This window comes from Rattus norvegicus, chromosome 8 (genome assembly GCF_036323735.1).
Source record: "Rattus norvegicus strain BN/NHsdMcwi chromosome 8, GRCr8, whole genome shotgun sequence".
In the NCBI taxonomy this organism is placed as follows: domain Eukaryota; kingdom Metazoa; phylum Chordata; class Mammalia; order Rodentia; family Muridae; genus Rattus; species Rattus norvegicus.
Window position 1 is genome coordinate 118,190,470 of NC_086026.1, and position 27,559 is coordinate 118,218,028.

A 27,559-nucleotide genomic window follows, 5' to 3' on the forward strand; every position below is an offset into this window, starting at 1 on the left:
CAGATCATCAGGTGTTGTGGTTACATCAAAGTGTATTTTACCTTGTCAGCATAATGGTATGTGTCTACAACCCTAGCACTCAGCAAATGTGAGGCCATAGCATGTTTGAGGTTTTCTCTGATAGTTTCTTTATTGAACCAAATTTCCTTTAACTCAATACATTCTTTTCTTTGGAAGCTGGGCAGAGGCAAGAGGTTGGAGACAGGGTCTTTACTTTGCAGCCCTGGCTATTCTGCAACGCTCACAGATCTGTCTGTCTCTGCCTTTTGAGTACGAGATTGGAGGGGTATGCCACAATGCTCACTTGCTCCGTTTGGTTTTTAACATTTATCTTATATGTATGAAAATGTTGCTTGCACGTATGTTTATATACAATCTGCATGTCTGGTGCCAAGCAGGCCAGGAGAGGGCACTGAAGTCTTTGAGACTAGAGTTATATGTAGCTACATACAGTTACATGTAGCTACATACAGTTACATGTAGTTGCCAGGTGGTGCTAGGGAACTGGATCTGAGTCCTCAACAAGAGCACTAAGGACTCTTAACCACTGAACACATCTCCAGCCCTCAAAACCGTTTTCTGAGAGAGAAGGTAGCTAAGGAGAGAGTATAAAATGCAGACACGCTAAATAGGAAGCAGAATGTGTACAGCATAATTTTGTTTATAAAGTTGTGAAATCATACAAATAGAAGATACTTAATTTTTAAAAAGAGATTTATTTTATGTATGTGAGTTCACTGTTGATCTCTTCAGACACACCAGAAGAAAGACATTGGATGCCATTACAGGGGGTTGTGAGCCACTGCGTAACTGGTTGCTGGGAATTCAGGACTTTTGGGAATTCAGGACTTTTGGGAGAATGGGACTGAGCCATCTCAAGTCCCCCAGAAGATACATAATTTAAGAGTAAAATAAGAAGCATGGGATAAGCAAAGAGCTCACTTAGCAGAGTGTCTGCGTCATGCACAAGGTGTGATGCCCTGCACTGCATGAACCTTGTGGCACATGTATGCACATGTATGCACAAGAGGAGGAGACAGGAGGACCTACCATGCCCATTTGAAGCTATTCCTGGTCTGTCAGAGACCTGAGGAAGCCACTGCTACTGACACGTAGTAGGTAAAGCCCAGAGGAGCTGCCAGATTTCCTATAGTTTACATAGTAGCACCACATCACCAAAGAATTGTCCACTCCAGCCAAGTCTCATGGCATAGATCTGTATTCCCAGCTACTTCAGATACAGCAGCAGGCAGATCCCAACAGGGTACCTAGACAACTTAGCAAAATCATATTTCAAAATAAGGGGTAAACTGGGGCTGGGGGTGTGGCTCAGTGGGCAAGCGCTTGCTTAGTCCATCGAAGTGTTAAAGGCAGGTACCCACACCCAACCATTTCTCAACTTTTTTGGTGTTATGGGGAATGGTCTATTCCACACAAACACAGAAGATTAAACGTAAATCTGCTGCCAAACAACAGAGGTTTAAAAAGTATGAAGACACCTGTATAGTAACAAATACTATCCCAGCATTAAAACTGAAATAGAAGAGTATGCTGAGAGGTAAGAGAATATAATATGCTCAAAGAAAAGGATATAAAATATCCCTTTGAGCAATTGTGTGTGCATGAGAACACACCCCACAATGTCAAGAACAATCACAGTGGGTTGGGCAGACACTGACGGATGCTATGGACTCATCTTTCCACTGAACATCTTGCCTATGTCCAGGATATATGCTGGCTAGTTTTTATGTTAATTTAACAAAAGCCAGAAGTCACCTGAGAGGGGGAACCTTGACTGAGAAAATGCTTCCCTAAGATCAGGCTATAGGCTGCTACTATGGTAATATAATCTTTTGATCTCAGGGCTTAGAGGTAGAGACAGGCACATCTCCTTGAGTTCAAGGCCAGCCTGGTCTACACAGAAAATTCAAGGACAGTCAGAGCTAGATAATGGTTGTCAAAAAAAAAAAAAAAAAAAGATTTTGGAGGCTCAAGCAGTTAAGAGTACTGACTGTTCTTCCAGAGGACCTGAGTTCAATTCCCAGCAACCACACAGGCTATAACAGGGATATGGCTCAGTGGGAAATCACTTGCTTAGTCCATCGAAAGTGTGGACATAAATCTTAAAAACAAAACAAAAAGTCCAAAAGATCAGACTGTAGCAGCCTGGAGGGTATTTTCTTTTTTTTTTCTTTTTTCTTTTTTTTCGGAGCTGGGGACCGAACCCAGGGCCTTGTGCTCGCTAGGCAAGCGCTCTTCCGCAGAGCTAAATCCCCAACCCCTGGAGGAGGTTATTTTCTTAATCAGTGACTGATGGGGTGGGACACAGCCCACTGTGGGTGGTGACTCTCCTGGGCTTCAAGAAACCAGGCTGAGTAAAATCACAGTGGACAGGCAGAGAAGGATGCTATAGGCAATTTCACCTCCTTTCCCCTGAATATCTTACCTGTCCAGAATCTCTGAGACTTGCCAGTGGAAATTAACTAATATAAGCTTTGCAACTGAATGAGATACCTGTAAGAAACAACAACAAAAAACCAACAAACTTTAAGTGTGGTCTCTCACAGTGTTCTATCATTTGAGAAATCACCACTATGCTAGTTTCACATTCTTTTCTTTCATTGTATGTTTTTGTCTTTTAAGTTAAATTTCTTATATTAGTTATTTTATACATCTCTTGATCTTTGTTTTCATTCATGTTTTCTTAGAAACTCTCCCTGGAAACTGAAGCAAAACCATCCTTCTCTGTAGTAATTAAAAATGTGATATCCAACGTTAAGCAAAAGAGCTTCCCAGCTGGGCTCCTGAATGTGAGTAAAGTTCTCAAACACTGCTCTACAAGGCCACACCCACAGAGTGCTTCTAGATAGGGCCAGCAGCATATCTCCAGGCATTTGATTTATATTCTGTCAACAACAAAATGAATTTAAGGTCAGATGTGGTAGCATATAATTTTAATCTCAGCAGGCAAACCTCTTCTGAGTTCAAGACAGAGTCTGAAAACCAAGTTTCAGGCAGCCGGGGGTACAGTGAGACCCTGAGCTATCTGCATGCACAAAGCCAAAAATGCCTTTTATCTCAGGAGACGGAGACAGGCAAATTTCTGCTGTACACAGACAGTGCCAGGCCCTGTACACAGTGAGACTCTAAATTACAGTCAGTTTATTGTTTTTAAGACAGAGTTTCTCGGGGCTGGGGATTTAGCTCAGTGGTAGAGCGCTTACCTAGGAAGCGCAAGGCCCTGGGTTCGATCCCCAGCTCCGAAAAAAAGAACCAAAAAAAAAAAAAAAAAAAAAAAAAAAAAAAAAAAAAAAGACAGAGTTTCTCTATGTAGCTAGACCCGGTTGTCCTGAAACTCGTTCTATAGACCAGGCTGGCCTCAAACTCAGAGACTGCCTATATCTGCCTCCTAAAGACTGAGATTAAAGGCATGGACCACCACACTTACCTTAAAAAACAGTTTTAAACGTCCAAATTCACAAAATTCAACAAGTCTTAATTGCTAAACATTTAAAGGGTTGTAGACTGTTTTCTGGTCTTTACACATGGCTCTGACTATTAAAGAGCCTCAAAAGATGACAAAAAGTTAATGTAAATTCTTCCTAAGGAAATGAGAGGATACATGTACCACTAGGTTATTAAGATATTAAAAATAACGTATATGCCCAAGAAAAGTGAGCCTGATAAATATGTAACAGATTCATGCAATGAACAGCAATGAACTTATTGAAAAGAATGCTACAGTTATGGATATAAAACAGGTTTACTTTGGGGGGATAGTCTCATATAACCTAGGCTGACCTCAAACTTGCTTTATAGCTACCAATGATCTTTAACTTCTAATCCTCCTGCTTTCACTTCCTCAACTCTGGGATCACAGATGTGTGCCACCATGTCCAGTTTATGCTCAGAGCTTTGTACATAACGGTCAAGCTCAACCAACTGAGCTTCAGAGAAGCTTACATTTCAGTATTAGGTTAAAGAAGAAAGTAGCAATAAAGCATTCGATTCATAGGGGCCATGATATCTTATTACATGGAAAATAAATTAGTTGAAAACATCTTAAGCATCAAGACTAGGGTGGGAGCCAAAAGGTTGGGGTGTGTTTGGAGGCCTAGATCAGGCAGGCTTCCCAGAGAAAGCAGAGGACAGCATGAGGATGCCACTGAGAATACGAAAGGCCAGTAGATACCTCAGGATGCAGACACTGCTCTGATCTGGCGCTGAGTCTACAAACAGCAGCTACCTGTACCGTAGTGCCTACCTGGTTCCCAGAAAACTTTAACAGGAAGACAATTACCAACATGTAATCCCCAGCTCTGGGGTACAAGCCATCCCTGAGACTAAATAATGCATATCCTAGCGTGACGTCATTATCAAAGGCCGTTCAATTAGCGACTGCCTTCCTTCCTGTCCCACAGGCCAAATACATCTGGAGAAATCCAGGGAAAATCTCACACGGGGCAGAAGTTCTGACTACCTTCCATGAAAGATGAAGACCACATATGCTGCTAAACAATTTTCTTACTGAGGCCCACGGAGACTTAAGGCAAAGGTCCCTAAATCACGAATAGTAATGTCTTTTAACTGTTGCCATAATTCATCTCAACAGATTAAGTAATAAACCAGTTATTTTCTTTAAATTTTAGCAGATGCATAAATACAGCTATTTATTGATTGACTGATAAGGTCTTTTTGGCAGAGAACTTTCTATGTAGAGCAGGCTGGTTTAGACATCCACCTGCCTCTGCCCTCGGAGTACTTGCACTAAAGATGTGTGCCACCATGCTGGATTTTTTTTCCCCTTAGAAGCTCTCAGTATGGAGCTATGTGTAGTTCATGCTGGTTCAAGCTTGTGGTCCTTTTTGCCTTGGCCACCATGTGCTAGGATTATAGTGTGTTCCATAATGTTGACTCTACAAATACTTTTATTTTTAATGCATATGAGTTTGTATGTGTTAGGTTTGAGGGAGTGCAGGTACCACAGTGCACAGTGGTGCTAGCGGACAACGTTGTAGAAGTACATCCTTCTCCTGGCTGGAGCCTTGTCTTTGCTGTCTGATGCACTCAGTCTCCCTTGTGCCCATCCTGTCCTTCCTTTCTTCTTTCAGCCCTTTTGTTTATTTCTTTTTGAGATAGGCTGTAACTACATAGAGCACTCCGCTTTAGCCTCCTGAGTGTTGAAGACTGATGTGCAACCTCACTGGGCCACACCAACTGCTTCTTACTCTTTTTTTTCTTCTTTTCTTTTCTTTTCTTTTCTTTTTTTTTTTGCTAGTAGCCAAAGATGGGCCACCATACCCAGCTGTTCTGATTTCTATGTATCTTATAGTAGGCCTGGGCCCCATAAACACATTAAAATCACTACAGATGATTTAGGTGGAATCTTTAAGCTAAGAACAGGGGTCAGGGCTGCCCTCCTCAATTCCATAAAGCCCACACAATTGGTTTAGAAATAGATCTCCATTCCATGATGGTGACTAGTTACTATTTCACTACCCACTCAGAGGTGACATGATGACCTCAGGTGTCAGTCCCATCTGTCTCCCATTTTTCTGAGAGATCTTTTGTGTTTGTATCTTAGTACAGCAGGCTAGCTGGCTGTCACAAGATTCTTTAGATTCCTCTCCCTCACCTGGGTATCTGAATATGAGATTTCAGCTATGAGCTACCGTTCATATAGTTTGGGGATTTGAACTAGGGTTTTACCCACTTAACTTGGTCCCTGTGAAACTGTTATTAACCTGTGGCTTGACTGCTCTTTCTTTTCTTCCTCCCTTCCTTTTGTTTTTCTTCGAGATAGGAATTCTCTGTATATCAGGCTGTCCTTGAACTCAAGAGATTTGCCTGCCTCTGCTTCCCAAGTGTTGGGATCAAAGGTGTGTGCCACCATTGCCTGGCAACCTGTGTGGGCTTTCAAAAAGAAATTCTTGCTTTTTTTTTTAAAGAGTGTGTAAAACATTTATTTAAACACTGTACTTAGTCTGATTCCTTGATTTCAACACTAACAGCTACAACAAAGTCTGAGAATTAGCACAAGAGGAAATGCTCAAATACACTAACAACATGGCTCGTTAGACCCATAAACTTACTGACTACAAGTCTATATCCTAGTAGTTGAATTTTGATTTAAAAAAAAAAAAAAAAAAAAGACTAGGGGCTGGAGAGATGGCTCAACAGTTAAGCTCTGACCCCTTCTGACCTCCATGGACACCAGGCACACACATGATGCACAACTAGCTACGCATGTAGATAAAACTAATACACATTAAATAAAAATAAATTTCGAAAAGAGACTAGCATTTAAAAAAAAAACCCTCTGTGGTTGGGCATGATGGCTCCTGCCTTTAATCCCAGTTACTGGGAGGCAGAGAAGGCAGAGCTCTGGGAGTCTGAGGTCAGCCTTATCTGCTACGTTGAGTTCCAGACTAGCAAAATCTAAATAATAAGTCCCTTTCTCAAAACAAAACAACCACAGACAAAACCAACAAAGGCTAGGACCTTTAATCCTAGCACCTGGGAAGCAGAGGTAGGAGATATGAGTTCAAGGCCATCCTTGTCTACAAAATTCCAGGACAGCCAGAATTTTAGACAAAATTTCTAAATACACAGAGAAATCCTGTTGGGGAATGACAACACAAAACTAAAAACAAACAAAAAACCAACTGTAGAGATAGATTTATTAAGTGCAAAGAGGCAAAAAGACCTCGGGTGAGCAGAGACAGGACTCAGAAACATGAACCTCCCCTTAGCCTTCTGTAGCAGGTGCTAGCATGACTCCCAATCATATGTGCAGCTTAAGAGAGGTCCCTAAAAGGCCAGGCATGGCAGTGCATGCCTTTAATCCCAGGATTTGTGAGGCAGAGGCAGGCAGAACTCTGAGTTCAAGGCTAGCCTGGTCTACAAAGCTAGTTTTAGGACTACGAGGGCTGTTAGAAAGAGAAACTCTGTTTTGGAAAACAAACAAACAAACAAACAAAAAAAAAAACCCAAAAAAACAGAGAGAAAAAGCACCTATATCGTGTCCATGGAAACTCTGTACATCAATTAGCCACTATGAATCTGATGGAATTTTGAAACTATTAATTTTCACGAAATGTGCCAAGACTGGATCTCATCCAATAAGATCTAGAAGGATCTATACTAGTGGCTCTCAAGCGATTGAAGGAATATGATCAGTAATTGGGTGGAGACGACCCCGCTGCTAAGAACACCATCTTCTTCCGTCCGAGTGGTGCTTTTCCCTGAAGGGGTTGTTGACACCCGTTTTTGTATAAATCAATGGCTCTCAGCCTGTATTTTTTTTTATTAAATTTATTTACTTTATGTATATGAGTACACTGTAGCTGTTTTCAGACACCAGAAGAGGGCATTGGATCCCATTACAGATGGCTGTGAGCCACCATGTGGTTGCTGGGATTTGAACTCAGGACCTCTGGAAGAGCAGCCAGCACTCTTAACCGCTGAGCCATCTCTCCAGCCCCTCTCAACCTGTATTTTAACCCTGTTGGGGGTCAAACGACCCCATCACAGGGGTCACTTCACCTGAGATCAAAGAACACAGATATTTGCATTACAACTCATAACTAGCAAAATTAGGTATGAAGTAACAACAAAATAACAAATGGCTGGGGTCACTACTATATTAAATGGTCATAGCATTAGGAAGGTTGAGAACCATAGGGAATGACACTATCAGGACCTTGTTGGGAGTAAGTGTGTCCCTGTGGCATCAGGCTTAGAGGTCTTATATACTCAAAGCTACACCCAGACTACTATGTAGTCTCTCCCTGCTGTCTGTGGATCAAGATGTAAAGCTTCCAGCTCCTTCTCCAGCATGTCTGCTTATACCACCATGTTTGCCACCATGTTTCCCGCAATTACGAAAATGAAACTTCTGAAACTGTAAGCCAGCCCCTTTAGTAAAGTTTGCTTTATCATGGTATCGCTTCACATCAATAGAAACCCTAAGACTGTGACTATCAGCCTCAGTTAAACAGGTGAGTTTTCTCACGAATCACCCAGTGTTCACACCACTGCTCTTCAATACTTCAAGAATGTAGCAGTTTACTCCACATCTTTTAAGAGTCACTTCCCTTGGGAGCTGTACAGACAGCTCAAACTCCAAGAGCACTTGTTCTGACAGAGGCCCTAGTTTCTATTCCCATCACCCACATGGTGGCATACAAACACTTGTAATCCTAGTTCCAGGGGATTCGACACTCTCTTCTGACCTCTTAGGGGAACTAGCACACACATCGTGAATACATACATACACGTAGGCAAAAACATGCACACATGTTTTTTAAAAAAAACTTTAAAGAAAATACACACTTAGTACATATGTACAGCTAACAAGAACTTCAGCTGAGTCCAGAGCAGCTCTGGCCAGGCACATCTCCACACACGTTTTATTGCTAGCAGTCAGTAGGAGACAATGATGATCTTTGCACGCTGAGAAACCCTGGTCTACATATTTCAGGGTAGCCAGGGCTACATAATGAGACCATGTCTTTAAAAAAAAAAAAAAGGAAAGAGACTGCGAAAAACTCTACATATACACATGCACCCACACGTGCATGCCTCACATTTACTAGGTAGCCATAGCCTAAACTCCTTCCTGATCCTCCTGTATCTACTTCCTGAGTGCTGGGTTACAAGCTATGTGCCACCCTACTGAGCATTAAAATTAGGGTCTGTGTGGGTGTGTATATATATATATATATATATATATATATATATATATATATATATATATTTTTTTTTTTTTTTTTTTTTTTTTTTGAGGGAAGTTCTTACTATATAACCCTGGCCGGCCTTGACCTTATACAGCTCCACCTGCCTCTGCCAGGATAAAGCGCTTGTGCTATCATGTACTGCTTTTGCTGTTGTGGCTGTCTCGTTGAGGGTGGCTAGGAACTCAAAGAATCAGCTTGCCTCTGTCTCCAATGTGTTGCTGTGCTGCTCTGACATAAGATCTCATGCAGTCCAGCTGTTCTAATCCCTAGGGGCTGAGGTAGAGCCTTTTACCTAAGTGCTAGCCTTCCAAGCATGCTCCACCACACCGGATTTCTCTCAGCCCCAAACTAGGGATTTATTTAGCACTCACTATGTATCCTATACATAGTGTAACAATGTATAACAGTGAAAGAATGGGAGGGAGTATCAGTTACTGTTGAACAACAAATTATCCTTAAACTAAAACAGAAACAAAAACTTCATCCAATCAGGGAATAAAAGCACGATACCTGAATTTGGTATTACATTCAATACTACACAAGTAGCAGGATACTACTCTCATTTAATTTAACATCATGGCTGCAGGCCCAAGACAACACAATAAAGCTAAAGAAAGAAGTGGAGAGGAAGATCAGAAAAGCAGCATTCTATGTACTCCCACATAAAATAATTAAGCAGACAATTCTTAGGGAATCTAAAACAGCATGAGAAATACCTAGTGATGCAGAGAAACTCGAGCTTTCATAGAACGCAAAGCAGAGCAGCCACCTAGGGACACAGCTGGGCTCACCCTTCCTTCCTTCCCTTTCCCTTTCCTCCTTTTTCTCCTTTTTCCTTTCCTTTCCTTCCTTCCTTTCCATCTTTTCTCCCTCCCTCTCTACCCTGACCCCTTCACTCCAAGACACAGTTTCTCTGTGTAGTCCTGGCACTTGTTCTGTAGACCAGGCTAGCCTTGAATTCCACTTGCTTCTGCCTTCAGAGTGCTGAGGCTAAAGGAGAATGCCACCACACTTGGCTACTTTGGTAATTTCTTAAAATGTTAAACATACATTTACCGTATGGCCAGGCAACCCTGCCCCTAAGTATCTACATCTACACAAGAAAAAATTAAAGCAATGTCCACATCAAATCCAGGGCATGGATAATTATAGCAACATAGTTTATAATATCTGGAATTCAGAAACAGCCTAACTGTCCACAGAATAGATGCAAATAAAATGTATATCTATACTATGAAAATCATTATTTGGAAATAAAAAGAACCCATTAATTGCATACATACAGATGAACCTTAAAGGCACCACAAGAGGGAGCTGGAGAGATTGCTCAGGGTTAAGGGCACTGACTGCTCTTCTAGAGGTTCTGAGTTCAAATCCCAGCAACCACATGGTGGCTCACAACCGTCTGTAATGGGATCTGATGCCCTCTTCTGGTGTGTCTGAAGACAGCTGCAGTGCACTTATATCATCATCATCATCATCATCATCATCATCATCATCATCATCATCATCATCATCATCCGAGCTGCAGGTGGCAATATACATTGCAGAACATGGAATCAGAGGCACTGTCACACAGAGGGAGGGGTATAGGAGAGGTGAGAGCTTCCTCCAAAGACAGTGACGAGTTATCAGACACAGCTAACAAAGTGGATTCACTGATAAAATAGGTTTCCTTTTAGGAGGGCGCCATGTCAGCATTCTCCCGAGACAAGGCCTCATCAAAACAGAGTGTACTGCTTTAAATGTGATCTCTTCTATTGGATTTTTTTTTAATTTACATCTCAAATCTTATCCCCCCCCCTTTTTTTGGTTCTTTTTTTCGGAGCTGGGGACCGAACCCAGGGCCTTGCGCTTCCTAGGTAAGTGCTCTACCACTGAGCTAAATCCCCAACCCCAGATTTTTTTTTTTTTTTTTTTTTTTTGAGACAAAAATCTGCGTCAGGCCTTGGACCCAGTCTGCCTCCGGAGTGCCGGGATTGTTACTTACCACCAGGCCTATCCTGGGTTTGTCCTTCCTTCCTACCTACCAACCTACCTACCCACCCGAGACAGATGTTGGTATCAGAGGCGTGTGCTACCACATCTGGCATGAACTTTTACTTATAAACAAAACCTAAACTTTCCCTTAAGATTTTGTTTAAAGCACTGATTTTTACTTATTTTTCTAAAAGTTTAGCTGTAGCATGGTGGTGCAAGCCTCCAATCACCACACTGGGAAGGCAGAGGCAGGAAGATCTCTGTGTGTCGGAGACCAACCTGGTCTACACAGTGAGTTCTAACTCCAGTTCCCTTATGGGGGTGATGCATGTGACATGGTGCCTGTGTGGAGGTCAGAGGACAACTTGTGAAGTCTGTTATCTACCTTTTATTTATTATTTTTTCTTCTTCTTTTTTTTCGGAGCTGGGGACCGAACCCAGGGCCTTGCGCTTGCTAGACAAGCGCTCTACCACTGAGCTAAATCCCCAACCCCTGTTTTTTTTTTTTTTTTTTTTTGGTTCTTTTTTTCAGAGTTGGGGACCGAACCCAGGGCCTTGCACTTGGTAGGCAAGCGCGCTAACCACTGAGCTAAATCCCCAACCCCCCCTGGTTTTTTTTTTTAATGTAGGTTCTTACTTGTATAGCCCTGGCTATCCTGGACTCACTATGTAGACCAGGCTGGCCTCTGCCTTCCAAGTGCTGGGTGTGATTGGAGGTAAGTCGCCATGCCCAGCTAGTTCCCCTTAGGTCGGTTCCAGGGATCAAATGTGGGTTACAGCCAGGTTTATGCAGCAAAGTATCTGTACCCAACGGGAAACCTCGCCAGTCCTATTTTTGGTTTCTTTTCATTTTATTTAAGGTGTTTTGGTCCTGGATGCACTGCTTGCATGTGTGTCTGTCTGCATACCATTTATGTGACAGCTGACCAAGGACGTCATACGAGGGCATCAGACCTCTCGGAGCTGGAGTTACAGAGGGCTGTAAGCCACCATGTGGGTACTGGGAACTGAATCCAGGATCAAGAAGGGCATCCAAGGCTCTTAACGACTGAGTCAACTCTCCTGCCCCTGTTTGTTTTTGACACAGGGTCTTGTTACGTTATTCTACCCAGGCTGAGACTAGGAACTTGGTATGTAGACTGGCTGGCTTTGAATGTAAACTGATTCTACCTCCACCTCATGAGTGGTGGAATGTAGGGTATGCCACCATTCTAGCTAGAACTTTAAGTTTTAAACTAAGGTTAACTGATTATATATTATAAACTCTACAAGGTCTTGTAATTTTCACTGGCTCCACTACAATTCAGCTGAGCACGCCTTCTAAGATGTTCCATTAACTGCTTTGCTACCAACTTGCCATATCCTCAGAGCCACTCGATGTTCCTCAAGGTATGTCTTTCAGGTTAGTTTGCTTATTGACCTGTCTGTGATCTACCATATTTGTGCCTAAACCATACTCAGTGGGAACACACACACATACCAAAATCAGGAACCCTTTCGCATTTGACCTGGAGCTAGGAAAAAACTGTGACCGCAAAGGCAGGGATGGGGAAGAAAGCCAACACTGGCACATCCCTGGAGAGTGACAAGTAGGCCACTGAGCAGAGTGTTCAGTGGGTAAAGTGTTTGCCAAGCAAGTACGAAGACCAGAGTTTGGATCCCCAACACCCTTTGAGGGTGGATGGACTGACAGCTTGCCCGTGCTCTCAGCATGCTCACGAGGCCCAGACACGGGATCCCTAGGGCACAGGGATTAGCAAACTGGATTCAAAGACCCCAACTCCATATAAAGTAGAGAGTCACTGGGAGGAATACTGGGACCTCTTGTCTCCACAGTAATACTCACGCACATACATACAACCCATGTCTGCCTGTACACACTATGAACATGCATGCACACAAACACACGGCAAACAAGAATGAAGGGGGTGGGGTAGACACACCCTCAACTATCATGGTGGGTTGAAGAGAATTTCATAGAATAAAAAATGGGGTTAGAGGGGTTGGGGATTTAGCTCAGTGGTAGAGCGCTTGCCTAGCAAGCGCAAGGCCCTGGGTTCGGTCCCCAGCTCCGAAGAAAAGAAAAAAGAAAAAAAAGAAAAAGAAAAAATGGGGTTAAAGCAGAAACCAAGTACAGTCCATCTTTCCTGCCGTTCTTCCCTCTTTTCTGAGCCCTCAATACCTGTAACAAGATGGACCAGATGTTGATGGGAACCTTTCCTTCCAACTTGAAGGACACTTCTTGCTGTCATTTACCCTATATAATACTCTGAATTGCCTATAGGCCTCAATCTAATACAGCATCTCCAGACCTTTATTTCAAAAAACATTTACTTTACACACGTCAAAATGACTATTTCTTTTTTTTTTTTTTTTTTTTTTTGGGTTCTTTTTTTCGGAGCTGGGGACCGAACCCAGGGCCTTGCGCTTCCTAGGCAAGCGCTCTACCACTGAGCTAAATCCCCAACCCCAAAATGACTATTTCTGATCATCAATACTTCCAAAAGGTAACAGGCAAACATCTAACAATGTCCTTTATAGTCTGTGTTTGTAAAGGAAATTGAAAGGTTATCTCCCTACCACAGACTTTCCTCTTTTCTTTTCCTTTTGGAGCTGAGGACTGAACCCAGGGCCTTGTGCTTGCTAGACAAGTGCTCTACCACTGAGCTAAACAGACTTTCAAACATGTTCAGAGATTATCAGCTGGTAACATTGTGTCACAGAAGTAGGCAGCAGTATGGGAGTCCAGTTTTCCTTTCTGATTTTAAAGAATCAGGGACTATGACACTCGATTTTATTAACACTTCAAAGCAAGGGTGCTGGAGGAAGGGCAGAGACCACAGGGAAGTTCAGGATTTAGTATGTGCCCTTAAGACCTCCTCACTGAGATGTAATGACACCTATGCTCACTGAGATGACACCTATACTCTTTAGTTGCTATTATCAGCAAGTGGTTCAAAACATGGCTAACAGCACAAAACCCTGTAGCATCACCATTTCTTAAGCTGTTTAGAACAGGAGTTTTCAACCTTCCTAATGTTTTTAATACAGTTTTGCATGCTGTGGTAGCCCCCAACCATAAAATTATTTTCATTGCTACTTCATAACTGTAATTTTGCTACAGTTATGAATCATAATGAAAATTATTTTTGGAGATAGAGGTTTGTTAAACCTGTTGCGACCCACAGGTTACAGAACTGCTGTTCTAGAGACACGTTCTCTCATAAGCTAAGAATTTTAGAGATGATCAAAATGAAGTCACACAGCCAGTTCAGGATGGAAACTATCTTGGTGACTATGGTGGTTTGAGTTAGAATGGCCCCATAATCTCAGAGTTGAATAGCGGCTACCAGGAAGTAACACAGTTTGAAAGGATTGGGAGGTGTGGCCTTGTTGGAGAAAGTGTGTCCCTGAGGGTGGGCCTGAGTTCTCAAAAAGCCCACTCCAAGCAGAGTCTCTCTTCCTGCAGAGGCATAACTCTCAGCTCCTTCTCCAGCCCTGCATCTGCCTGCGTGCCAGCATGCTTCCTGCCGTGATGAGAATGGACTAAACCTCTGAAACTCTAAGTCCCGGTTCAAAGTCTTCTTTAACAGTTGCCCTGGCCATGAGGTCTCTTCATAGCAACAGAACAGTGACATTTCTGAATCAACAGGCTTTAGAGTCTTATAGATAAGGCATATATAATTCAATAGCAATTTGGTTCTGGGCATAGAAACAACTCTGTAACTCATAGCTCTATTCTAGTTTTCAATTTTATTCACTCTGTCTTTTCACCACTAGGTACTTTGTGTGGGGGAAGAGGGGGGATTCAATACAGGGTTCTTTTGTGTGGCCCTGGCTGTCCTAGAACTACCAGGTTGGTCTCGAACTCAGAGACCTGCTTCCTGAGTGCCGGCACCACTAGGTTCTCAAAAAGAGAGAATACTTTAGTAAAATTATTTTTCAACCACAAGTTACAAGTTCACCTCAAGGCTGTTAGTAAATAAAACCACAACTTTCTTTCCTAGTTCCCACCAAATTGCAGCCTCCTCACAAACTCAAGCCCTTGTTAAAATGTTAATTTCTTGAGTGAACACTTTCGTCTCTTGCCCACAGAGAACTGAAAACACCAAGAGAGATGAACCCTGCTCCTTAAGGAAACAGAAAGCACAACCGACATTCAGGACGTCTCTTGTAAGATGTGTATCTTGAAAGTGTGCATCTTTGGAACAGATTTCTAAAGGAATTTCTGGAAATTACAAAGTATTACCTGACATTCTAGAACACTTGGGTAGGATGTTTAGTGTTCAAAGCATTAACATATAGAACACACTAGTTCTAGGCAGGAATCGAGGCACACACTGAGTAATGTCTACTCCTGATAACACCTCAAGAAAATCCCTGACCATGGTCATCTGCTTCTTCCTTTCAGTCATCTACAGATGTTCACACTGTCTATCCTCAAAAACAAGTGGTTAACAAAACTTGCAATTAAAAAACTTCCCCCAGAAGAGATAAAGCCAGCAGCCCACCATAACTGTCACAGCCCTTCCCACACTTACCAGTGCCATAGGGAGGATGCAGCCGATGGCAGTGAGCATCAACGGCCTGAAAAAATACAGGTGGTAGTTTCAATTTTTATTTAGAATTCTTACTTGCCAACTGCCTGAAATCTTTTAAGGCTACACCAGTAGGTCTTCATGCCTCATCCAGTTAAAGCACTTTGTGGTCCAATCACATTTGTTAACAAAATAATAGTAAGTCACTCACTAAACAGCCCAGATGAAGAAAAGGTGAGCCAGCTTCTGGGCCTGGGGTAGAAAAGAAAAACTAAAAAAGATCAAGATGAATGGATGTGGCTCTCGTGTGAGTAGAAAGGAGTAGGGTGATGAAGTAATAAAGGGGGGTAAGAGAGGAACCAGGTTACAGCAGAGACGGAGGAATCACGCAGAGTCAGCACAGTGGTGACAGTGGTGACAGAGGCGTCCCACTGACTGAGGGTGAGTGGCACCAAGCCCACTGATGTGCCAGACTTAAGTTGCCCTGTATTTCACATCTACACAGTTTCAGCTTCTAAAAGGTCAGCTCTTAGGCTGATAACTCTGCTCCATTCACTTTTCTCTACAAAGGCAGAGAGAGAGAGAGAGAGAGAGAGACAGAGAGAGAGAGAGAGAGAGACAGAGAGAGAGAGAGAGAGAGAGAGAGAGAGAGAGAGAGAACGAACCTGTAATTAATTGGGGGCATCCACATAAAACATGCTTTCAAAATCTGGTAACACACACAAATTTGAAGATTCCTAACTGGTCTAACCTAACTCATTCCTAACAACTGTGGTCTCTGTTTATTAAAAAACAAAAACCCAATCAATCCAAAAAAAGTCCAAAGATTTCACTCAAAAAGATTTATGAAAAATATAAGAAAAAAGGAAAATTACTATCCCTTTACTATGAGACTTTTGTGTGTTTACTTGTTTGTTTAGATGGGGTCTCATGTAGCACAGGTTGGCCTCTTGCTCTATAGGCAACGATGACCTTTGAACTCTTGATCCTGCTACCTCTGGCTCCCAAGTGATGACATCACAGGCATGTATCACCTTCCTAGCTTTTGTGATGCTGGGGGTCTAATTTAGGTGTACATTTGGGCAAGCACTCTATTAACTGAGTGTGGTTTTTAAAATTATGAACAACCCTAATATTTACAAAAGTGAGGACGATGAGGACACTTATTTGTTCATTACTTGGTTCTAACGTCAACCTGTGACCATGTCTCCAAATGCAGTTTTAAGGGTTCACTCAATGGAAAAGTCCCTGGGCAGCACTTAGTACAAAAGGTGTGCTGCCGCTCCCTCTAATGCTCTAACAGATTTCTGAGCAATGGCAGATACAATATGCTGCCATTTCAGCAAATGAAGGTCATGTCTAGTAAAAAAAAACAAAAAAAAAACAAAAAAAAAAAAACGCTGTAGATGAGTATGGGAATAAAGTAGGACTAACAACATAAGCATGTTCTTGTAACCATTTTATCTAAAAATGACTTCAATGTTTTGTCTCTTTCAGCAAGGTAGCATACCTAATACTAACCAGACACACCATCACTTTGCTGCCTTCTCCAGATAGAGGATAACCCAAAGGCCTACATATTCTAATGAGAATCACAAATTCCAACAGCCTGTACTGAAGACAGACTGCCTTAGCAATCCCCTTTGCTAGGTTCAAATCAAAACCTTTTTCTGTTACAGTAAACGTCATAAATAGGAAGAACCAGACTCAAGCTCTTTAAATAACACCCCCTTTCTGCCATGCCTAAGCACCCACAGTAAAAGTCAGCACTGACCGAATGCTATGACTGCCCTCCAGTGTGTGGTTAACTCTCCCGTAACTGTAAACGCAGAACCAACTGAACACAAGGCGCTTCCAGGACCTTCCCAACATTGGTTTGACATAAAAACCAGAGTTACCTGAAGTAGGGAAATTGAGAAAATGGCTCCATATGATCTGGTTGTAAGGCACTTTCTTAATTAGTGACTGAAAGGGAAGGGCCTAGCCCGTTGTGAGTGGGGCCACCTCTGGGCTGGTGGTTCTGGGTTCTATAAGAAAGCAGGCTGAGCAAACCAGTAAGCAGCACCCCTCCACCAAGGCCTCTGGATCAGCTCTGGCCTCCAGGTTTCTGCTCTGTTTCAGTTCCTGTCCTGGCTCCTTTTGATGATGAACAGAGTTAAAAGTATAAACAAATAAACCCTTTCCTCTCAACTTGCTCTTTGGTCACGGTGTTCACCACAGCAATAGAAATCCTAACTAAGGTTGGGGATTCGGCTCAGTGGTAGAGCGCTTGCCTAGGAAGCACAAGGTCCTGGGTTCAATTCCCAGCCCCGAAAAAAAGGGAAAAAAAAGAAAAAAAAAAAAAAAAAGAAATCCTAACTAAGAGAGATGAGAACTGAGAATCTCAGAGTTTTGGAAAGGTAAAAGACAACAGGAAGTCACAATGGTTGGAGTCAAGAAATGCTACTTTAAATTTTCAATAAAATATTTGCTGTGGATTTACCACAGCAGAAATAGAAATATGGAAAAGAGATGATCAAAATATACTATATGAAAATTTTTAAAATAGAATATGAAGCAGAATTAGAAAGGCTTATTTGAGGGCTGGAGAGATGGCTCAGCAGTTAAGAGTTCTGACTACTCTTCCAGAGGTCCTGAGTTCAATTCCCAGCAACCACATGATGGCTCACAGTCTTCTGTAATGGGATCTGATGCCCTCTTCAGGTGTGTCTGAAGACAGCTACAGTGTACTCATATATATAAAATAAATAAATAAACCTTAAAAAAAGACTTATTTAAGCTTTCTTTCTCACTACTCTTAAAAAACAAAAAGGCAAGTAAAGCAAAGTCCTTTAAATTCTATTAAGGTAGACCCCAAACTATGTCCATCCCCTCATCTTCTAGCACCTGTTTGAACAGCTGCAAAGAGCTAAAACTGCAGCTCAGTTTCCCAGTGCTTGCTTAGTGTGCTAGAAACCCGGAGTTCAGTTTTCAGGAACAGAGCACCGGTGAAGGTGCTCAGAAGGCAGCACAGCGGCCTGCAATCCTCGCTCTTGGGAAATAGAGATGAGGGCTAAGAAATTCAGTGATGCCCTTGGCTGTGTAAGTTTGAGTGTAGCCTGTGTTATAAGATGTTCTGCCTAAAACAAACAGAACCATAAAAGACATTCGGGAAGGTGTCTACAGAAAACCTCTTACTTAGGCAGTCACTACAAAGCTGAATCTGCCCCCTTTTAACTCAAAAAGGTATTACTTTTTCCTTTTCCTTTCAAATGCTGGCCAAAACCTAAGGTTGACACTTTGAGCTTCCTTATTCTGCCTCTAAAGCCCTACCCACTCTGCCATATGGCTCATCTCTGGGATGCTTAAACCCAAGCAGCATGATTTTTCTGCTTTCTCTCCACGTTATCACAATAACAGTCTCTGGTCACACACTAATAGTCATCTCTTCTGAATCCTCTTGAGCCAGGCCCCACAGTTCTATTCACCCTCAGCACCACTGTCTTCCATGCCTCTACCAGGATGGCCCATTAAGCCCAGCTGAAATTTTCTAATAGATTTTAGTCCAAAGTCCTAAGGCATCTAGGCAAAACATGGTCAGGCATATCACAGTAATATACCCCAGCTCCTGGTGCCAAGTTCTGTCTTAGGGCTTTAGTGCTTTGAAGAGATGCTATGACCAAGGAAAGCATTTAATGGGGCTGTCTTACAGTTAAAGGGATTTACTTCATTGTAATCATGAGAGGACGCATGTCAGCAGACAGGCAGATAAGGTGCTGCAGGAGTAATTATCTGGATCTGAAGGCAGCAGGAAGAAAAGAGTAAGCCACTCAGGAGCCTGGCTTAAGCTTCTGAAACCTTAAAGCCTCCCTCCTCCCTGTGTCACTTCTTTCAAAAAGGCCAGATCTACTCCAACATGTCCTAATCCTTTCAAATAATGTTACTCCCTATTTAGCCTATTGGAGCTGTTTTCATTCACACCAGCAGAACCTGCTGAAGGCTAGGTTGACAGATGTGTAGCACCATGGCCACCTGCATTACTATAGTTTATCTGCTTTACAGTTCCATAAGATTCCTTTGCCATATCCTGTTTGCCAAGTTCCTTATTTAATGGGATGAGATCTGACTCCTGTCTAAAGAAGCTTCTACTGGGGGTGGAGAGGTGATCAGCAGATAAAACCACTAGCTACTCTTCCAGAAGGCCTAGCTTGATTCCAGCACCTTCAATGGATAGCTCACAACACCTCTAACTCCAGCGTCAGGGGATCCAATGCTCTCTTCTGGCCTCTGTGGTCACCATGGTGGAAAGGCTTAACATTCAGACCAAATGCCTATACACACAAAATTAAAATATATTTTTAAAAAGTTTCTATTAGGGGGTTGGGGGTTTAGCTCAGTGGGTCGGCCCTGGGTTCGGTCCCCAGCTCCAAAAAAAAAAGAAAAAGAAAAAGAAAAAAAAAGGTTTCTATTGGATCTTGCCAATATTCCAAAGTGTGGCACAAGCCTGTGCCACAACCCCTGGTTTTATGTGATGTGAGAGGGACTGAACCCAGAGCTTTGTGCATGCTAAGGCAAACATTCTCCCAACTGAGTTATATACAGAACATTTTCCTCCTCACGCTGTGTCAACAGTTACAGGAAAGATTTGGAGGCTAGATGTCACATGTCTAAATCTGAGGCAAAAGGATCACTTTGAAGAGTTGCCTCATTTTTAATTATGTGTATATGGTATGCATGTATGTACGTATGCATGTATGTATGTATAGGTGCATGTGCATGCAGGTTTTCATGAATCCCTCGGACCTTAGCTACAGGTAGTTGTGAGCTGTCCAATGAGGATGCTGAAAACTGAACGAGAGGTAGGGCTCTGAAGGTAGGTGTTCTATAGGAGTAGTACCAGCTAGTTCTTAACTGCTGAACTGTTTTTTTCAGCCCCCAACTTCAAAATGTAGGTATCATGTGTCATCTTCCCTATTACTCCTAAAAAGGTCATAAGAACTCGCTTGTATCTTGACAAAGTAATAGGAAGTTACATTTAGACATCAAAAACATCACAGAAGGAGCTGGCAAGATGGTTCAGTGGCAGAAGGGTGCTTTCTCCTTGAATTTAATCCCCAGGCCCCACATAATAGAAGGAAAGAGGTCATTCTTTGTCCTGTGACCTCAACACCTGTGTCATGTATGTACACACAAACAAGTAATAAAAAAGGACTACAAGAAGTCTAAACCAACTTACAAGCACAATTGTGCAGCTCACAGCAACTCCCGCGCTGACTACGAAATCAGTCCATTCTGAATACTGACACCACCATATTTAGCAGTTGGTGCACGCAAGTGCTCCCTTTTCACTTCAGTAACCTAACCATCGACTAGAACATAAGGCCTGGGCCTCTGTGCTGGCTGGTTGTGTGTGTCAACTTGACACAAGCTGGAGTTATCACAGAGAAAGGAGCTTCCCTTGAGGAAACACCTCCATGAGACCCAGCTATAAGGCATTTTCTCAACTACTCATCAAGGGGGGAAGATTCAGCCCATTATGGGTGGTGCTTTCCCTGGGCTGGTGATCTTCGGTTTTATAAGAGAGCAAGCTGAGCAAGCCAAGGGGAAGCAAGACAGTAAGTAACATTCCTCCATGGCCTCTGCATCAGCTCCTGCTTCCTGACCTGCTTGAGTTCAGTCCCGACTTTCTTTGGTGATGAACAGCAATGTGGAAGTGTGAGCTGAATAAACTCTCTCCTCCCCAACTTGCTTCTTTTTTTCTTTTTTTCTTTTTCTTCTTTTTTCTTTTTTTTTGGAGCTGGGGACCGAACCCAGGGCCTTGCGCTCGTTAGGCAAGCGCTCTACCACTGAGCTAAATCCCCAACCCCCCCAACTTGCTTCTTGATCATGATGTTTGTGCAGGAATAGAAACCCTGACTAAGTCAGTCTTCCGCCTGAAGATTCTAATCAATTACAGCTGGATGAAGTTTAATGTTCCTATTGTCCAAACTAACTTTAGTATGCACCCTAATCTGAAATCCATAGTCTGTTACATCATCTCTGCTTAACATATCAATTGGCTTTACAGAAAAACAAACCTACTGGTTTACAAATAGTTACATACAAAAAAGTAACAACTTCTAGCATTTAGTATTCTCACTTTTTTTTTTTTTTTTTTTTTGGACAGGGTCTTTCTAAAGAGTCCTTGATGTACTGAACTCACTATGCTGGCCTTAATCCCACAGAGGCCCGCCTCTCTCTGCCTCCTTAGTGCTGGGTGGAATTAAAGATATATACCACCACACCAGGTTAAGTTTTCAATTTGAGCACTTATCAACCCCAGTCTTCTTATTTGTTTGTTTGTTTGTTTTTAAGGCAAAACTAGTTTTGCATCTCAAATTTTTTTAAGATTTATTTATTTATTATATACACTGTAGCTGTCTTCAGACACACCATAAGAAGGCATCAGATCTCATTACAGATGGATGTGAGCCACCATGTGGTTGCTGGGAATTAAACTCAGGATCCCTGGAAGAGCAGTCAGTGCTCTTAACCACTGAGCCATCTCTCCAGCCCCTCACACTTGTTTTTAACTCTCACTATGTAACTTTGGCTGTACCGGAACACAGAGATCCAACTGCTCCTGCTTCAGGAATCTTGGGATTGAAAGCATTTTTATTAGAAATTTAAGTGTTAAAAAAAAAGGCTCTCATGCCCAGTGGTGGTAATGCAACTCCTTTAATCCCAACACCCAGAAGGCAGAGGCAGGTGGATCTCTGAGCTCAAGATGAGCCAAGCTACACAGAAACTGTCTCAAGAACAAAGCAAAACTAGATCTCAGTGCTTTGAGAGATGGCCTCAGTGGCTAACACCACAGGCTGTTCTTCCTAAGACCCACCTGGAGGTTCACAGTAAACCCACAACAGAGGGGCCTCTATTGTTCTCCCTGGGCACCAGCACTGCACCAATGCACTAAAACTGAAATGAACCTAGATTTGCATCTCAAATTGTTCACAGTGTGGCTTGCAAAGTATTAATTTGCAAGAGTGAAGGAGCCTGGAACCAAGGAGAAATGAGCCGTGCTGTTTAGTTTATAACTGCGTGAATACAAGCTAGATTCACCTGAAAGGAGAGAACCTTACTGAGAAAATACCTCCATAAATTTAGGCTGTAGGCAGGCAAGACGTATGGCATTTTCTTAATTCTTCATTGACAAGGAAGGCCCAGCCTATTATGTGTAGAGATACCCTTGGGTTCAAAAAGTAAGAAAGCAGGCTGAGCAAGCCGTGAGGAACGATCGATCCCAGGAGCAAATCGGTCAGTAGCACTCTTCTCCTTGGCCTTGCATCAGCTCCTGCCTCCTGGTTCTTGCCTTGCCTTCCCTCAGTGGACTGTGATTCCCTCTCCAAGTTGCTTTTGGTCATGGTGTTTCATCACAGCAATAGTAACCCTATGACATAAATCTTTCCAGGTTAATGGGAGTAGGAACAATTATGACAGAGAAAGCAGGAAGCTGTTATGTTACAGGATTCTAATAAAAGGAAGCAAGGCTAAATAAGTATAGATTTGGGGAAAGCTGCAACGAGGCAACTGTCGCTGGTACTGGTGGCACAACAGTCCCAGCTACACAGAAAACTGAGGAGGGATGGACAACCTTAAACTCAAAAGCTAGTGGACTACAGAGTGAGTTCAAGGTCAGACTAGTCAGCTTTCATTGAGACCGAATCTCAGAAAATAAAGCTAGAGCCCAGGGGTAGAGAACTTTCTCTTATATGTGTGAGGCCCTACGCTCAATATCCAGCCTCAGATAGCAGCAAACACACTGGTAAATCCTAAAATATGCAATAAAAGAAATAAAGTAGAAACAGTGTGGGTGGGGGAAGGGACATAGAGAGAAGGGACTGGAGAAGATGGCTTGCTAGGTAAAGGTCTTACAGTGCAAATGTAAGGACATTAACTCAAATCCTCAGCACCCTTTGAAGGACAGGAAGGGGGCACATTGTCTGGAGCCCCAGTGCTGGAGGACAGAAAGACAGACAAGCAGTCCTGAGTGCTTGCTCATCAGTTCAGTGGTAACAAAGGGCTCAAAAGTTAAGGGAATTTGGGAGACACAGGAGGCCGTGATCTACATAGTGAATTCTAGGTCAGCTAGGGCTAGCTACATAACGAGACTGTGCTGAATAGTTTTATGTCAACTTGACCCAAGCTAAAGTCACCTGAAAGGAAGGAACCTCAATTAAGAAAATGTCTCCTTAAGATAGGCATATAAGGCATTCTGTTAATTTGTGACTGATGGGGGAGGGCCCAGCCCACTGTGGGTGGTACCATCCCTGGGCTGATTGATAGTCCTTCTCTAACAAAGTAGGTGGAGCAAGCCAGTAAGCAGCACCCTTCATGGCCTCAGGATCAGCTCCTGCCTTCAGACTCTTGCCTGTCTGATCAGGTTCCTTCCCTGGCTTCCTTCAATGATGTACTACAATGTGGAAACATAAGCCAGTAAATAAACCCTTTCATTCCCAACTTGCATTCTGGTCATGGCATTTCACTGTTGCAACAGAAACCCTAAGAGAGACCTAGTGAGATGCAATAGTAGAAGACATTACCTAATACCAGTCTTTGGCCTCTATGCACACACCCAGGAGCCTCATGCCTATAATCCTAACACTTAGGAAGCCGCTGCTATAGGACGACTGCCATGAAAAAAAAGACCAATTTAGGAGGAAAAAAAACTGGACAAGATAGTTCCACTGGTAAAGGCCCCTGCTACTAAGTCTAATGAGGTGAATTCATAGAGACCTGATTCTTACAAGTTGTCCACTGACTTCCATGAGCACCGTGCCCTGCCCCATGCATACTAAGTAAGTAAGTAAATAAATACATTTTTAAAAATGAAAGCAGGGGAGGGGAGGAGGGGAGAGAAAGGCATAAAGAAACTGCTAGCCGGGGTTGGGGATTTAGCTCAGTGGTAGAGCACTTGCCTAGAAAGCACAAGGCCCTGGGTTCGGTCCCCAGCTCCGAAAAAAAGAAAACAACAACAACAACAAAAAAAAAAAAAAACCAAAAAAAAAAAAAAAACTGCTAGCCAATGCTTCTAGGTAGAGACATTTTGTTCCCAGCCAGCTCTGTTCTTTTCCAAACAAATTCTTATCCCATTTGTACTTCTCTACTAAGACTGGAAAACTCAGGGTTATCACTGTGAAAATGTGTGTTTATAAAAATTTATGATACTCCAAAGAAAAGAAACAAATTCCATGTTTTCATGCAGTTTAAGTAATGACTCTCGGAAGACACAGCTCAGAAGTGGCAGGAGCAGAGTCTTGCTTTTGATTCCCCACTTTGTTCACTCGTTCCTATTTCTTCCTCCTTTTGGATGGAAAACTCAAGTCTCCCAGTTTTTCTTAGATTAATAGAGACAAAGACAAAGGTGGGAACAAAGAGCTAATCAGAAACACAGGAACAAAAGCCAGAAGAAAATTAAGTAGTGTCTTTGGTAACAAAGATCACCAAATCCACTAAGTATTTTGTTAGATAATGGTGTTAACAGAAGCAGACCAAACAGCACAGCTGTAGACCAGAAGCACTGAGAACAACCCACTCTTCCCTCTGTCCTTTCCTGACCCCTACTGAAAATTCACTTGTTTTTACTTTTGTTTTAATGAGCTGAAGGAGAAGGTAGGAAGGGTTCTAGGTCAAAGTAAAAGAAACCAAAGTACACAACCTCCCTAATACCACATGCACGCCAGGGACTTCCTGGTAAGACCCCCCACAGAACCCCAACATGAACAATCCCGAGAATGCTTGTTTGTTTTGCTTTGGTTTGTTTTTTGGAGACAAGGGTTTCTCTGTGTAACCCTTACTGCCCTGGATCTCTGTAGACCAGGCTGAGATCTGAGTGTAGGGATTAAAGGCTTGTGCCACCCCAGCCCATCTGGGAGGGTGCATTTTTAAGGAACCAGTCACATGCAAACATGCTCACTGCTCCATTCTCACCCCACTGACGAGGAAACAATGTCTATTAGAACACTTACGTGCCAAGCATTTTATGCCACAATCACATTTAATGGTGTGAATGAGGCATTACACACTGAAGCTTAGCAGTTTTGAGGGACTTGACTAGGCTCACATTATATTAAATGCCAAAAGAACCCAATCCTGGGGCTGGGGATTTAGCTCAGTGGTACAGCGCTTACCTAGGAAGTGCAAGGCCCTGGGTTCGGTCCCCAGCTCCGAAAAAAAGAACCAAAAAAAAAAAAAAAAAAAAAGAACCCAATCCTATGACTCGTCATCCGGGCTGTGGACAAAGCCTAAGAGACATAGACTATATCCATAAAGATGCTCAAAGTAATACACCAGTCTCTTAAAAACTAACACACAAGCCCTCACGCAAATGTCCACGGGGAAAGTTGAAGCAGATTATAGTTCAAGAACAAGATAACAGGCTTCACGGGAACAGAGTAGCTGTAAGGGCAGAGTTGAAATATGTGTGCTAAGAAAGAAAAGAATGCCCTGACACGCTGCATGTGTGCAGCCATTCCTAGAGTGAAATGCCCACAGGGTTTCATCTGCTCCGCTCACAGCTACTCTGGCAGAGTCCCCGACACAGCAGGCACTAAATACTTCAGTAAAGTAATATATATGCACAAGAATATAAAGTAATATATATATGGGGGAATAACAAGTTAAGAAACTTACACAATCACACACGAATACCCTAAAAGTAAGATTTTGTATTCAAACAAGTTCAAGATCAGAATATGAAATTTCATTTTTGTTCACACAGCTTAGAGTTTCTAAGGCTGTTAGGCTAATGCAGGAAGCTACCTCACAATGGGATGGGGAGGAGAGCTTCTTTTCTGAAGGGTGATGAACACAGTGGTCTGTGATGCCAAGTACACAACAATTACAATACCCTTTCTAAGGTGTCAAGAAGGTAATAATTTTCAACCAGTTTAGGTAAATCCCAGTGTTGTTTTTCACATTTCTTTTTTTTTTGGAGCTGGGGACCGAACCCAGGGCCTTGCACTTGCTAGGCAAGCGCTCTACCACTGAGCTAAATCCCCAACCCCACATTTCTAATCTCCCTTTAAAAATAAATATATTAGGGGGCTGGAGAGATGGCTCAGTGGTTAAGAGCACCTGACTACTCTTCCAGAGGTCCTAAGTTCAATTCCCAGCAACCACATGGTGGCTCACAACCATCTGTAAAGAGATTCGATGCCCTCTTCTGGTGTATCTGAAGACAGCTACAGTGTACTTATATATAATAAATGAATAAATCTTAAAAAAAAATATATTAGTAAAACACACGATTTCCAGCTTAAAGCCATACAAATACATCAGCATGCTGGCCGTCTATCTGAAACACAGAATTTATTCCAGTATGTACTAAAACACAAGCATTAAAAGAAACCTGGTATCAAGTCACAGCAGAATTCAGAAGGCTCTCTGTAGAAACATTTGGTATTACCAGGCTCAATCTGAAAACATTCCCCATGAGCAACAACAAGAAAAATGGAAGAAATGAGTATGTAGATAACAGAAATATAATGGTCTTAAAACTCAACTCTACCAGAATTTTAAAAAAGTCAACTTAGTAAGTCTTCAGATATTACACATGTATCTGATGCCACCTAAGAAAAACTAAATTATTTTGTGTTAAAGAATATTAACCAATAGGACTGACAAAAGTATAGAAGAACCAGGTTATTTTTAACACAACAGTATAAATACTTCTGCATATAAAGTCAGAAGCACCAAAAACTCACCATTTACCCGCAAACAGGAGGGAAAAGTGGAAGAGTGTAACATATTTGCCTATATTCTCAATACCAAAAACTAGACTTTAAAGTAACTTCAAGCAAGAGGGTGAGGGAATCTAGGAAACACTTTGCCAGCTCTGCTGCCTTCAATAACCCATGAAGAACTCTAAATACTCTAGTAACTAGCTTGATTCTCCTCCCAAGGCCTGACAAGTGAGCAATACACTTCCCTGACACTCAAGCCCTGAAGCTTTCAAAGTTCATTCCTTCACCCCAGTAACAAGAACACACAGTGGTCACAACAGCCCACCGTTCTCCCTGCATATCATACATTCTCAAGCTTGCACAGAAGGCAATCTTCTTCCCTCCATTCTCACTGCAGTGGGGTCTGAATGTCTTCTACCTCATTTAAAAAAATTTTATGGGGTTGGGGATTTAGCTCAGTGGTAGAGCGCTTGACTAGGAAGCGGAAGGCCCTGGGTTCGGTCCCCAGCTCCGAAAAATAGAACCAAAAAAAAAAAAATTTTTATTACATTCACTTAATCATTTAGTTTGTACATATGTGTTCATTTTTGTGAGTACAGTT

At 42.4% G+C, this 27,559-nt stretch overlaps 1 protein-coding gene across 6 annotated transcripts in view; it reads right to left on the reverse strand.

The window, feature by feature from the left end:
• Positions 1-27,559, reverse strand: part of Arih2 (ariadne RBR E3 ubiquitin protein ligase 2) — a 59,159-nt gene that overhangs the window by 15,203 nt on the left and 16,397 nt on the right. For 5 of the 6 annotated variants that reach the window (XM_008766537.4, NM_001012275.2, XM_006243785.5 and 2 more), the window contains one exon: positions 2,447-2,514. In XM_008766537.4, coding sequence (XP_008764759.1) covers positions 2,447-2,514 — 68 coding nt within the window. Of the gene's footprint in view, positions 1-2,446; positions 2,515-15,259; positions 15,306-27,559 lie in introns of all 6 variants that reach the window. The other variant, XM_006243787.4, reaches the window with a different exon arrangement.